Source organism: Branchiostoma lanceolatum, chromosome 2 (genome assembly GCF_035083965.1).
Source record: "Branchiostoma lanceolatum isolate klBraLanc5 chromosome 2, klBraLanc5.hap2, whole genome shotgun sequence".
Lineage (NCBI taxonomy): Eukaryota > Metazoa > Chordata > Leptocardii > Amphioxiformes > Branchiostomatidae > Branchiostoma > Branchiostoma lanceolatum.
Genome location: NC_089723.1, coordinates 16,781,020 through 16,795,439, shown reverse-complemented (window position 1 = coordinate 16,795,439; position 14,420 = coordinate 16,781,020). Strand labels below are relative to the sequence as shown.

The 14,420-nt window shown below is 43.8% G+C and overlaps 2 protein-coding genes across 2 annotated transcripts; one reads left to right on the top strand and one right to left on the bottom strand.

The window, feature by feature from the left end:
* Nucleotides 1–14: 14 nt before the first annotated feature.
* Nucleotides 15–6,901, top strand: LOC136427642 (deubiquitinating protein VCPIP1-like). Its single transcript, XM_066416672.1, has 3 exons — nucleotides 15–135; nucleotides 831–5,083; nucleotides 5,670–6,901. The coding sequence occupies exon 2, from the start codon at nucleotides 930–932 to the stop codon at nucleotides 5,070–5,072; it is 4,143 nt and encodes a 1,380-aa protein (XP_066272769.1). The 5' UTR covers nucleotides 15–135; nucleotides 831–929; the 3' UTR covers nucleotides 5,073–5,083; nucleotides 5,670–6,901.
* A 769-nt stretch (nucleotides 6,902–7,670) lies between these two features.
* On the bottom strand, nucleotides 7,671–14,225 carry LOC136426879 (interleukin-1 receptor accessory protein-like 1-B). Its single transcript, XM_066415600.1, has 9 exons — nucleotides 14,107–14,225; nucleotides 12,909–13,194; nucleotides 11,523–11,686; nucleotides 11,021–11,108; nucleotides 10,180–10,406; nucleotides 9,710–9,908; nucleotides 9,075–9,232; nucleotides 8,519–8,677; nucleotides 7,671–7,832 (listed from the first exon to the last, which is right to left on the bottom strand). Exons 2-9 carry the CDS (start codon nucleotides 12,911–12,913, stop codon nucleotides 7,810–7,812), a joined length of 1,023 nt encoding a protein of 340 aa, XP_066271697.1. The 5' UTR covers nucleotides 12,914–13,194; nucleotides 14,107–14,225; the 3' UTR covers nucleotides 7,671–7,809.
* Nucleotides 14,226–14,420: the final 195 nt, after the last annotated feature.

Here is a 14,420-nt window from a genome sequence, read left to right as displayed (position 1 = left end):
GGTTCTCCTTCCCAGCATGCCCCGCGAGCAGTGACGTCATCCTGCGCACTACACCTGCGCAGTAGACTAGCAGAGGACGACTCGGAGAAGACAGAAACTCGAAAATATCCTCCAAAATTCGCCAAAAGTACAAAGGTACGACTAGCTGACAGGTCTGGAAGGTTATGGCATTCATAAGGGAGACCTAAAGACCGTCTGAAGTTATTGCTATGACTATATTTTTGCTGTGATCAATTTTTGGATGCTGTTGTTTTCAAGGTAGATAATTTGATGTGTCGCAGCAGACGGCTTTTCATCGGTAGTTGTGTATCGAAGACTTCGTACTTTGATGTTTTTGGAAATTGGCCATATTGAAAGTTGTTTACTTACGACGTGGCTATAACGCTTTGTCATCGTTAGGAGTAAACGGTCCAATGATATTAATTATTGTACGTATGCTGAATCCTGGAGGATTGATCAAAACATGAGAAATTTTCTTGGGGGGGGGGCAGTTATCTTTCAGTTTCACTGAATTATACAATGCTAGCACCAAAGCACAGACCGAAACTGACTTTTTTTTTAGATCCAGAAAGGCTTAAACACAACTACATGATAAAAATTTAGCAGATTGGTTTGGCAGATTGGCAGGACCTGTGGAAGTCCTGACAAAACTGGGGGTTTTTGTATAAAGTACTAGAGTAGATCCTTTCAGACAGACAGGAAGATCCCATTCCTGGTATATCGGCAGGTTCTTCTATCATCGATGAGATGCTACACCAATGGACGTTATGATAGTATCAATCATATATATGTCACAACGAACTAACAAGGATGATTTCTTGTTATTACAGGTTTTGTGGGCATGTTAGCACTTCTGTCAGATTGCTATCAAACAGAAGATATTACTCCTCACCATTGAAACAACAAGCCTGTAACCAGATACCGTAAACATGTTGCCAAGGTCAAAGTCACGTGAGACATACCGGGTGCTCAGCGGGCACTGCCCTGACCAAAACTGTCGTGCTAAACTGTTCTTCCCTGCATGGGACTCCAGTATAGAGTGCACAGACTGTGGGCAGAGGCACCAGCAAAGTGCCATACAAGATGTGGAGGAAGTCACCAACCCGGATGTCGCCCTCCACAACATGCTTCGCAATGTCCTTCTGAGCAACACTAAACCAAAGAAAGGAGCGGACACGGTACGTGTCCTCGGACTCTCCAACTACCAGTGTAAGCTGTTGTCTCCCCTACTCAGCCACTACGGGATGGATAAACAGTCAGGAAAAGCAAAACGTCTCAGGGACATGAACCAGCCGGACACATTTGACTGTGTACTGCTAGGAGATAGGGCCTTCCAGATTGCGCCGGAACATGTGGAAATAGTCGGCTACGGCCGGGACCGCTCCGGGAGCATGCAGTACCTCCACGACACCTTGGACGCCATGAAGAAAGTGAATGATAAGGAAGAGCGACTCATACCCATCCATGCTGACGGGGACGGACACTGCTTGGTACATGCCATCTCTCGTGCACTCGTGGGCCGAGAGTTGTTCTGGCACGCGCTGAGGGAAAACCTCAAGGCTCACTTTATCAAAAACCTGGACCAGTACAAGGCTCTGTTCCATGACTTTATTGACAGTAGTGAATGGGATGACATCATAGAGGAGTGTGATCCTGACTTCACACCCAGAGATGGGGAGCCCCTTGGCCTGAGGAACATCCATGTGTTTGGGCTGGCCAATGTTCTCCATCGGCCCATCATACTGCTAGACTCCTTGGAAGGGCTACAGAGTTCAGCAGACTACTGTGGCACCTTTGTGCCTGGACTGATCCCTCCTGAAAAGTGTAAAGGCAAGGACGGTACGCTCAACAAGCCACTCTGTCTGGCATGGAGTAGTTCTGGGAGAAACCATTACATCTCGCTCGTGGGCATCCGAGGTCGGCCACTCTGCAAGCTCCCTATGTGGTTGATCCCCAAGTTGTGGGGTGTCCCGCAGGACTTGTTGACAAAGTACGTTGAGTTTGACAGCGATCAACGTTGTGCAATCGGAGGAAGTCGTAGTCTCCCCGAAACCTACATCCAGCGCCTGGCCCGAGCAATGGAGGACGTCTTCATGGAGAAGTACCAAGTTCACCCCTCCGTCGTCTCCGACATGCATCATTATGTGTTCAAGAGGACAGGAGTTGTAGGTGTGCAGCCTGAGGTGGTGACTGAAGCCACGCAGAGTGCCATCCGGAACGAGCGGCTGTACCGCTGTCTGACCTGCGATGCCGTCATGGAATACAGCGTAGGATCCGACCTCCTCAAACGAGGCGGAACCCTCTATCAACTCGCAGTCAGGACCCACGGGAAGCTCCAAGTTGGCAAGAACTACCACTTTCCCCTACAAAGTCTGATCTGTAAGTATGACCCTGTCAAGGACATTCTCGTTCCAGACATGAAGATGAGCCGATTGACCACCTGCAGCTGGTGTCAGGGAACGTCAGTTCGTCTCGTCTGCCCAGATGGTTCTGTTGTGTACCTTAATGGGGACAGAACCCACACTGCTGCCGAAAACAGCCAGTGTGGCTGTGGGTTTAAACACTACTGGGATGGGAAGGAATATGACAATCTACCTGAGCTGATCCCAGTAACTCTGGAGTGGGGAGGGAAGACCATCCAGGAGAAGGTTTACTGGTTCCAGTATGAAACCGACACCTCCTTGAACAGTAATGTGTATGAAGTTGCTACGGAACTAGTACACAAGCACTTTCCTGGAGAATTTGGCAGTGAGAGACTTGTTAAGTGTGTGGTAGACTTGATTCTACAGCAAACTGCCAAAAAGGAGGTCTACAAACCAGTCTCACTGGAAGGAATGCCTGGCCACGAGAGAGAAGGAGAACCAAGGCAACATGCTGCTTTAGACCCATCCTCACCATCCAAAATCATCCTTACTGGACATAAACACAAAACCATACATAAAGAAGAGTTGACAATGAGTGAAGCAGAAAGGATGGTCCAGAGAAAGATCACTGATAAAGCGGCCCACCAACAGAAGAAAAAGTCTGACGAAATGGCAAAAAGGAGAGCAGAAAAGGAACTCAAGCAGCTGAAACAGCAGCAGGCTACTGCTCACCAACAATCAAAACCAGTAGCTAAAGTAGGTCCCATGGTAACAACCCCTCCTCCCAGGCCATCCACTCCCCCGACAGAGAAGAAAGTACGGGTCACCACATCAGAAGGCAAACAGGTGATGCTAACCCTGGCAATATCAACAACGTTCCCAGAGTTGCAAGCAAGAATAGCTTCCGAACTTGGAGTTCCTGATGACAGACAGCGGATCAGGTATGGGTTTCCGCCCCGACCGCTGGCACCTCCCAAGCCAGGTATGGAAGGTGAGCCTGTACCCCTGCAGCATGGGGACAAGGTTACTGTGGACATCTTACCTCCTCCTAAAGGTGAAGGACAGGAGGAAGGGGCAGAAGCGGCAGCCAAGGGGGTCCCCATGGCAGTGGCAGGCTCTCCTCGGCGTGTGCAGGGGATGGAGGCTGGCGGTGCCTCTGCCAGTCAGGACCCAGAAAGTGCCCTGAGAGACCAGCTGATGAACGTGTTAGACCAGCAGCTGGAGAGTAATGCGAGCTCTATAGACCTACAGATTTCCTCCTTGTCTGCCTTGGCCATGCTCTCTGGGAAGGACCTCTGGAGCTTTGTGCAGACGATGCCACAGCTGTTCTCTCGGGAAGGTGTCTTCACAAAGAAGGTAGAACAAGACCTGGGGCTGTCCGATGGGAAGCACTGCACTCTGCCGAGCTTCCCAGGAAAGACTTTCATGTTCAATGATCAGGCTGGAAGGTTAGAGCTGTGCCTTGAGCCACAGGGGCATTTCCCCATTGGCCCTGGAATTGATGATGTCATCGCTCAGAACAAACAGACACAAGAGCCGTACGATCCGAAAGCCTTCAAACATGTCAAGGAAGCCTTACATGTTGGTGGCAGTGGAGTTATTGTTAGTAAGTCTGAGGTCTTGAAAGTGAGAGCTTTTGCTGGTAAGGGGCAAACCTTAGGTGGTACTTCCCAACCCCAACCATCCACCAGTACTGCAACAGATGTACCTGCAAATGCTGCGGTCTTTATTCCTGATGTAGTGCAGACTCAGAGTAGTACAGAAGGAGCTATACTACAACCGCCTGGGGATACAAAACCTCAGCCAGTTGCTATGGAAGAAGATGACTACTTCCTAGTGGAGTCAGCTGAAGAGGATGAGGGAGAGGAAGAAACATCCGACAAAGATGACTCCCTATCAACAATGAAGAAAGCTCCCGGTGTTACTGTCATAGGCAGTGGAGCAGCAGCAGCTGTCATGACAACAGAACAGGAGGCACTCATGGCCAAGTTCGCATCCACAGCGAGTGCTGCAATGCAGGCAGAACAAGAGGTCAAAGAACAGGAAGAGGAAATTAAGGACTCTGATGGTTTCAGGAAGGTTGAGATTGTGATTGAGGATTCTAAAGAGCATGCAGTTGCCATGGAGACGGATAGGCAAGAGGCCACAGGGGATGATGGGAAGTCAAAGCAGCTAGAGGAGCATTCTGGGAATGTTTCTGAGGAAGTACTCAAAGTGTCCGAGACACCTGAGGAACATAAACCAAAGACAACAGAAGCCACTGAATCTGCTGGCACGGACAGAAGTAGGACTGAGGGGAAAACAAGTGAAGTTGATCAAGCTCGGGCTCAAAACGTAGTGTTGGAAGACCATACCTCGCAAGGTACGGAAGCAAACAATGCCCAAGAAAAAGTTGCAGTAGTAGAAGCTGTGAGGACAGAAACAGAAATGATGGACACCAGTGCTGCTGAAAACACCGGAGGAGGGGCAGGTGATAAACTTGAAAGCTCTCCAGAACATGTTGCAGTTGACGTGCCTACGCAAGGTGTACACAGAAGTGGACCAGTGAGTGAAGTCGCTGAGGCTAGAGACTCGGGAGATCAAAAAGAACCTGAGAAAAAGGACAGTCCCATGGAAGTTGAGCCAGGTAAACAAGCGGCTCAAGTTGGTGATGGAAGAATGGCTGGAGAAGGTAAAGAAGATGCTGGGGAGGCCATGGACTCCAGCTGATAGCAGACAAGGTAGCCTTTATCCTTGCCATTGTCATCGTTAAAGCATTTTTAACAAAAATTCTTTTTATGTGCTAATCATTACAGGTTTGTATAGCAAAACCTTTGTTGGATCTGTTGGCATGTGTGGTGGCCGCCATCTTGATTTTGTGACGTCGCAGGGTAGCCATACCATTTCATTGGGAGGGGTGTTTTTGGGGGTCGCTAGCTTTCTCTGAAGTTTTAACAAATCGGCACACAACTATCACACATTCAACTCAAATAAAAAGACAAATTCAATACTAATTCATATTTATAAAAAGACCCCGTAATCGCTAAACTAACATAGCAAACCTGAAGTACATATGTAGCACAAATACTTAACTCTAGTTTGGAAAGATATAATCCCTGAGATGTTCAGCATGTGTAGCACCTGTTTGCCTATCCTAATTTATGGATGTAGACGAAGGCTGGGATTTCACACGCATTTCCAATTGTGTAAACCCAGCCTTAGGATTGTCGCACTGACTGACACAATTCCAGCACATTGTTACTCTAGTTTGTTTAGCTCTTCTAGTATCATAATCACTCATACTGTGATGTTTTTTTGTTTTTACAGCCACGAGAGCCAAGATGAAGAAGGGAAGGCAAGCAAAGATCCCTGGATACGCTGCTAGTAGGACAGATGTAGAGATTGTTCTAACTTTGTATGTGCATCTTTTTATCCAAAACATGTGCAGATTCCCTTAAAAATGGCATGCATGGGAAAGATCATGAAGACAAAGGTTTAACTATGGATGCCCTTTTCATCACTGATGAATATGCCAGCTTTTGAAATTATTCTGCTAACTTTGGCTTACTAGTAAGCCCCTGCCTTCCTATTTTGGATACCTCAAGGGGAACTTGCATGCAGCACAAACGTCTTCCTCATGGTTTTCTCTACCATTAAAAGAGTTCTACTGGCACTGATGTGTTTAGACAGCATCTTCATCGCAAGTTCTTATTTTGTAAGATAAGCCAGGGATGTCATCATGTTCCTCTTCAGGAGAGGAAAACAGCATTAACTTTAGTTGCCAATATGCCAAAGTGAAGACTGTGTCTGTAAATGTAGGCTGCAGCCTTGAAACTAAGTATAGCAGGGGGCCTTCCTGCAAAATGGGAAGGTTGTCAGCCTTTTCAGGGACTGGCATTCCTCAAATAGATGAACAGATGTATTACGAAGTCCATAACTGCACTGGAAATTGTCCAAGATTGTACTGGACTTTTCTGAATTGTTTTTTATGATTTTAACAAGCGCTGATGACAGTCAGATGGTCCCTAGTTCCTCCATTGAATTGTATTATTATTTGGCCCTCTTTAATTTTGTTTCAATCTTAAGACTAGAGCCAAGGCAGTACACTGGCATCAGATTTTGATGAAGGAACATGTAGATAAATGTACATTGTCCATCACTGTTACCTGAACAGCAATCTAAAGAAAAACTTAGTTTCAAGGCCTTACCCTTCATCCCAACATGTTGCATTGAGAAGTGAATTTTGTAAACATTGAGACATATTTGAAGTATTGAAGTGTGTCCTCTCCAAAGCAACACATAAGGAAGTACTATATACTTACATGCCAAGACAAAAATGTCTTCTTGTATCACAAGAAAGTCTACATGTACATGGCTACAGCATTACTAGTGACGAATTGCAATGATAACAATGACTCCAGAAAGTATGTCATACAATCTATTGCTTTAACTCAATGTTACAAATGTTACACATTCTATGCTACAATGTTGATCTATTAACCGAGATTGCCTTGCTTTTTGTACGAAGGAAATAGAACTATTCTCTCTGTTGAAGGAAACTTAAGTCTCCTTATATTCATCATAACATCTTAACAGTAGCTATGCTGCATTAAGTGACATCATACCATACAATATCACATTTAGTCTTGCTACAGATCAATCAATAACTAGTGTTACTTTGACAGTTTTTTCAACGTTAGGAACTTTAGACTGTGCCTAAGGTCTTCCCACCACTAGAGGTTTATGCATGGGTGTAAATTTTAAGTTGAACATGGCATTTCAATCATTGAATAGTGAGATTTTCAGGGAAAGTGTCACCCTGTAACATGTCTGGACAGAATGTTAATTGTTAGCCATGTGATTACTGAAATTTCATTGGGAAGTTTCCTGTTGGCACGTGTTCTGTTCAACTACTATCTTTTGTAATGCAAAGGGTCATTACTAGCAGTACAATTTCAGTAATGTTTTCTATGAACCACAGTTTTGGGCTAGTTTTGCATGCAGATTCACCTAAACCATATTCAAATACATGTACATGTACATGCAATTATTGATTCATTACAAAAGATATCTGTATTGTAAGACCCAGAATGCTATCATATAATGATATTATTGAGGGCTTGACTTAAGTGCATTCCTCCTTTTCAGGAAAACCTTCTCTTGGAAAGGCTTGCAGAAAAACAGCAAATGCTTGATATATCGCAGACAGTGTCATGTGTATGGGGAAGATAAAAGAAAAAAAGTCTTTGTTGACACTGAAGTTCCGTGCTTAGTGGTCTTGTTTTGTGGTAATTATCTTGTGAATGGAGAAAGGGATGAATGTTTGGCTTGGTAGACTGGCTCAATTGATTTATTCACAATCATAGAGTGGATGTATGATGGTATGACACAGTATCTTATACTAAGGAAGTCACTATTTAAGTTTTGAATATTCTTCCCACTGTAAAGTCCTGATGAATGTATTCTTTCAAACTGCATCTTGTGGCTTTTCTGAAAAACAAGAATTATCAAATTTTAGTACTCAACATGTTGTAAACAAATATGCATGCATTCAAGCAAGTTCAAGATACTGAGTTATTGTAAACGTACAAAGCTGACATTGGTTAGTAATAAAGGCATCCAGAGCATTTTATGAGGCTTGAAACTTTAATAAAAAAACTCAAATTTCTAGTCATTTCTACACATAGTAAGTTTCAATAACACTATACCATTACATATCGACATTAAAGGAGCAAAGATACAATGTCGTTGTGTGGTGAGAACTGATAGAAAATCGAAGCCCTAATAGACTGATCCTGACTGTCCATCACAATTAGCGGTCCGACCAATGAGAGAGTGACCGCATGTCCATCAAATATTTGCATTATTATGTTTTAATTTTGCATTTCTACATTTTGACGGAGGTGGGCGGGGCTATGGTATCGGTCTATTTACACTAGGCGCGTGAAACTAAAATATCACCATCATGTAGCTTATTTTTGTGACGCTTTTGAGCACTTTTGATAGGAAATCCGCACGCAAATGTGGTAAACAGTGGCATTGAATGTCAATTTCATGAAGATTACAGCAACTAGAATATTTCCAGTTTTCAACAAGCCTCATAAAATGCTCTGGGTTCCTTTAACAAGTGCAGACAGAGTGAAGCAGAGACCCCATGTATAATCTGCCCAACACACCTTCCTTGTGCAAAGCTTTACGGTCGTCCCTCTGGTGGATGTGGATTCCCACTGCCAGAGTGACCATTGCAGCTATGCTGATAAGCACCACAATAGACAGTAACCAGAGTACAGTGATCCCAGCTACATCCTTCCTTGCCTTTTCAAAGAAGCCCCGCTCTACATTCAAGATGACGAAGGTTTTATAATAATAAGTTTATTGCAAATTCATGCCCGAAGTCTAAATGCAGATAACATACATAAAAGAACAGGGTACAAAATAGGTATAAAAGCTGCTTATCTAACTCAATTGCAACCTGATGATACTGAGTGAATGATACAACTTGTACTTGGAGATGTACAATATGAATTATATATTCATGTGATTCCTGCTGACTTCAAACTATTACTGTCACATGTCTTTGAATATCTTTGATAATTTGTGTGAGAGGGAATGTGTTGCAAACAATCAACTAAATTTCATCAATTGATCTTGGATTTCAAGACATTTATTTTTTGGTGCAACTTTTAAAAAGCAGGAATTACAAAGAAAATTGTTGCATTTGATCCAACTAACCGATTACTAGTACACTTTCATCCTTCTCCAATGTGGCATTCTGCGCCGTCCATCCAAACGTCGTGTGTGCGATGCAGGTGTACTGTCCGAAATCTTCATCTAGTAGATGGTGGATGGACAGGCTCACATTCATGTGGAGGGAACCAGCAGAGTCTGTCCTGTGTGGGACAACAGTATGACTGTAAATGGATTTGAATTCGTGGGTATTTAATTTCGAAGTAGGGAGGTTGGTTCACAATTAACGATTTAAACAAGGGATAGGTGGTCACAAGACAGAACAGGCATTTTCCCCGTGGTTATACGTTAAACTTTGTGGTGATGATCCATGGACATCAAAGACATAAAACCACTGCGAAAATGTCAAGAATTACAGTAGTTTTTATGACAAGAAGAAATGCGAATGGTGAACTTTGAATGCAGTTTGGAGACAAGAGACCTCTCCCTTGGCCAAGGCATTCCGAATGTCTTAAATATGAATTATTGATTTGAGATCCTGTTCATAAATTAGCGAAAGGAGCTTCGAACAAAAGACTTGTTTAGATCGTCTCCAAGCAGATGAAGGGAGGTGTCCCTTTTTTAGAAAACGACAAAAAACATCATGATTTTTCTTCCCACTGTTGTGGGAAATCCCATACCTGCTGGAGGGGCGGAGGACCACTCTATTGCTGTTCTTCACGAAGGTGTTGTTCTTGATCCAGTACAGCTGGGGGAAGGTAGCGGGGCCGATGACGCCATAGGACGCCCTGCAGACAAATGTCGCGTTTTCACCCACTCCCCTCTGTAGTTTGGGAGGATCAACAGGCTCCATGGAGGGAGGTGTGGTGGAATATGGGTCTGGGGAGAGAACCGAGATTGTTATGATCCCAGTATACACGCAGGTGGAAGGCCAAGAGATTTTCGTTGAATTGCCCGAAACGTTACATGTAGAACTGCCCGATCTGGTGCGGAAATTTCGAGTGTGACCCAAAGTAATCCACTGTGAATCCACATACTTCATTGCAATAAACCATCTGACCGATGTAGCCTTTTCAATAAATAAGATATCTAGCTCACATATCTACGTATTCATTTGAATGGTACTGCACTGTGTGACTGTATCGCTCACTTGTAGCGTCTAGTTGGACATTTCCCACGAATGTGTGGGTCCCGTTGGTCATCTGACAGGTGTATGCACCAGCGTCCTCTTGCAGAACTCGTGGGAATTGCAGCTGTTCGCCTGCATCACCGCTCTGTGTGACGTCGTCGACGTCTGTGGTTGGATTCAGTTTGAGTTGAACGCCGTTACGGTACCAAGTGGTCGAGTAGCCATCCCAACACTCCGAGAAAGGACATCTGTGTCATAACCAGGGGGGAATGACGTCAACACACGAGCACATCAAATTTTGTTTTTGGAAAAATCCCATTTTGATTACTCTCCAAGCAGTTTTTTTGTCTCTATAAACCACACCTTTGTCGGGCACGCTTCGCACCTACTTATAAAACGCTTGTAATGTGTTGAAGTGATTAGGTTTATTAGGCCCTAATCGGTGCGACGGCCGGCAGAGGTTTGGTTTACTACTACTGAGAGGAAAAAAAAAAACATGACAAAGTAGAAAGCCCGACAAAAACGCTCGGTTGTGTATGTATTATTATTTTGGTTACTTTTTGTTCATTAGTTATGTTATTTCCTTGTTATGTTATTCAGTCTGTTTACGTTGTTCTGTACAGGGCGCGCCTGAAAAGCAGTGTGGTTAGTACTGAGAGCATACTACCCTGTATAAAGAAAACAGAAATAAATAGATAAATAAATAAATAATTGAATAAATAAACGCCTAAAAACACGTCAAGAACCAGTCGGAACCACTCCTCTGCTTGGAGAGTACATTTTGATACGAAGCGACAAGTCTAATTTCTCTGTATTCTACTCAAGATTCATAAACAGAAGCGAGAAGAAATGTATGTGATACCTTATTGTCATTGGCTCGCCAACCGTTGCTCTCTCCAAATAGATCTCCTGTATGTTGGTCTGCCAGTTGAGGCATGCGTTGTAGTCACCTGTTCAAGATATGTTGCACGTTGGTTAGTCGCACACACGTTTGTTTCTCATGAGAAAACTGTCTTAAGAAAATCATTATATCTCAGGAAATCTACCTCTTGAAAACAATGGAACGGCATGACAGGACATTGTACGTTTAAGAGGTCCGAGTTTTACTCAAATGGCGCTGCGTTGGCGTGGAAACTGCTGTGCCGATATGATTATTGACATTATTGTACGCCTTCCGATACCAACTGGTCAAGCTACCTTACGCACCCACTCAATTTGTTCTCTAGTTTCGCAGCTCAAGAGACGAAGAGGAAGAACGAAAAAAAGCCGATAAAACAAATTGAGAAGGCCCACTAGATATGACATAATAACAAAGTCGATTTTTGTGGGGCTTCGATCGTTCTGCTGTCATCAGCAAGACTTACCATAATAATCATAGTCATAGTTGTGATAGTCGGCCGGAGGTACCGGGGAGGGAGCCGCATTATCCAACACAGCCGCCGACAAGCAAGGAGTCCCTGCCCAGAGGAACAGCCAGGCACACATCAGCACACCACGGGAAGTTTTGGCGCAGTACATCTGGAGACTTCTGTACAGGAATTACACAACGTATCGAGTTATGAAGTGCTTCAAATTCCTCAACTTGACGAATCTTGCCTACGGAAGTCGTTCCCTGAACTTACCACCAACGCTTGACATATATCTGGTATTGCAGTCAATTAGAAGTAACGTTACCTGAGAAATTGTGATGTAGCTTTTTTCATGGAATGAAACATGAATGAATCCACACCCACTGACTGTCCTTGGGGAGCGGAATGTGGGCAGGAACCTGTAGGTGGGTGGGTGGCTAGGTGTGTACCGTGTGGGTAGGGGATTGGGTGGGGTCCAAAACTGACGTAAGCAGCTGGTCAGTTTCCAGTTAAGAAAACAATGAATGTATCTGGTGACTACTACGTGTGCGCGGGATAGGTGAGAATAGCGGACATCGGTTTGACGGTTGACGTTGATTCAAATTCTTGACAAAGAATGATTCAGATCGGTGCCAGTACTATAAAGTGATTTGTGAGGTACACCTGGAAAGAAGTAGTGAGAGAGAATTGAAAAAAAAATTGGACTGCAGCAGCGGTAAACGAAATGAAAGCCTACTGGCTAGCGTAAGAAATGGCGACAATGAAAAAAAAATGTTTTACCCAAAGTTGTCAACTCTATATATAGACTCAAAACCTAGGACTTTATACTGACCTTGTCTAAACGTATAGTTTTCTGGCAGTAAAGTCTCCTTGCGGCGAGTGTGTATTTATGTGTGTACAACCAGCTAACTTTCCAGCTACAACTATACGAAATACTAGTGCTCTCTACAAACCGATATCCTAGCACTGACAGCATCTCACCACAAAGTGGCACATCCCACACCGTACATGTTACTGAGACTAGTAGGGTGACAAGGCATTAATATTGTCCGTCGCAGGTAAATGACTTCGGGCCTTTTCGGGTGGTAGCCCATACTATATACACTATAATGAGGACTGTTTAAACCGACGAAGGCGTCGACGTTTTTGCCGAGTCCCACCGCCCTATCATGAATCTCTAAAGTACGTATCAACAACGATGTTTTTACAAATTAGAATTACATCCACGTCATAGTAAATGTAACGTTACCAATGTATCTCTAAGTTGTAAAATTTTGAAAATTAGATCGTGATTTCTTTAAACCAATAATTTGAAAAGGCAGCTTAAAACAAAAGGTCCCTGTATACTTGTGCCCTAGCTGTCCACCCCAGTCCACAATCCACCAAAGCCTGATATCTCACCTCATTATCGTCTTCTTCTGTTGCCACGTTGAATAAGTTTTATCGTCAGGTACAAGGTGGTTGTCGTAGCTTGGTCCGGCTGTCAACTGACGGCCTTTGTCATGCAGCAGACTTTTAACTTGTGACCTGATATGAAACCCGCCCCTTCGAGGAAGCAGTGCCGTTTGAGGAAGTCTCCTTGTCAAAGCAGAAGTATGACTCGTCCGGAGCCTCCCACGGCTATGCACGGGTCACGGGACTCCCACCCACTTGCAGCTATATCCTTTATACCACTGAGTAGGTAGTGCTGTTCCGGGAAAAACAGAGAGAATGAATTTTTCGTTAAGAATGATTCCCGACAACCTGATCGACTTTCCGAAACAGCCGCTCATGATGGTCACACGTTTAGAATTCCAAGTAACAAGACCATTCCAATACCCTTACTACTCAATGGTACGTTGCTATGTTACTTGTGTGGGGAAATTGGCATAAATATGTCTCGTTCAGTGGATCTAGTATTGAGTTGTTGTGTTAATCGCGTTTGTTTGTGTTGATAAGGTATGTTTCTATTCATATGAAACTGTGACACAGAAAGTTTTGGCCAGCCGTTTCATTGAGTAGTTTAAGTAATTAATTCCAAGTAGTGGTTGGGAAGAGATTGGTACGTTTTCTTACTGACGGACTTTGTTGAGAGCCGACTTTTCTCTCAGCGATCCGACTCAGACAATCGAAGAGAAGCCGGGCAGTCAGAACAAGTTACGATCTTCCATCCGATCACAACATCTGCTTGAAGATTGGTCCAAGAAGGTTGATGCTACAACCTCCTTGATTGGTTGTAGGGACGCTCAGAAGGTTTTGGACTTTCGTTACGTTTTGGTTGGTCACCTTTTTCGAAAATGAAACTTAGGCTTGGAGTTAATCATTTTATGTGTAAAATTATAGTGAACATCATAGTTTGCTAGAGAGTGGATCTATTCACTAAGAGCATGACGTCACATGTAGTCGCTCTTTATAACGTAGCTATCCGCCATATGGAATCACGTTGCAGTATATGATAGAACATGCGATATCTTGATACGCAACCTGCTAGTTTGCCATTAGATGATTGATTATTTTTTCCAAACCTTTTTTCTCGCATTCAAAATGAAACAAAATAAAGATTTGGGTTACTAGAATATTCTTCAAACAGTGACTTGATAAAAGGTAGCGAAATACCAACCTGCAAATTTTCGACGTCTATTCTGTACGTCTTGATCACGGAGTGACCTAGTCTCGCGAGAACACGAGACTAGGCCGAGACTTGTGCAGATCGTCCTGCCTCCCCCGCCTCCTTGCGGAGTAGGGGTAAGTAGGACTTGGGCAGCTCCATTCAGAAAATGTTGCTCATGGTTATTCTTCAAGGATCTCAGACTCACGGCCAGTTTTATGCGTATTATGTATTCGCTGTTGCTTGTTTGGAATAACGATAGACAAGAATCCGTATCTACAAGCTGATCATATCTCAAAGCAGATGTTAGCATCCGATATTGTTTT

What these genes read in the sequence shown, in the direction of transcription:
- LOC136427642 (XM_066416672.1), top strand. Translation starts at nt 930, where the DNA reads ATGTTGCCAAGGTCAAAGTCACGTGAGACATACCGGGTGCTCAGCGGG.
- LOC136426879 (XM_066415600.1), bottom strand. An exon ending in GGCGAGCCAATGACAATAAG is followed by an intron (nt 10,407 to 11,020) that starts GTATCACATACA and finishes GTTATGACACAG; the next exon opens with ATGTCCTTTCTCGGAGTGTT. An exon ending in GTCCTCCGCCCCTCCAGCAG is followed by an intron (nt 9,233 to 9,709) that starts GTATGGGATTTC and finishes TGTCCCACACAG; the next exon opens with GACAGACTCTGCTGGTTCCC.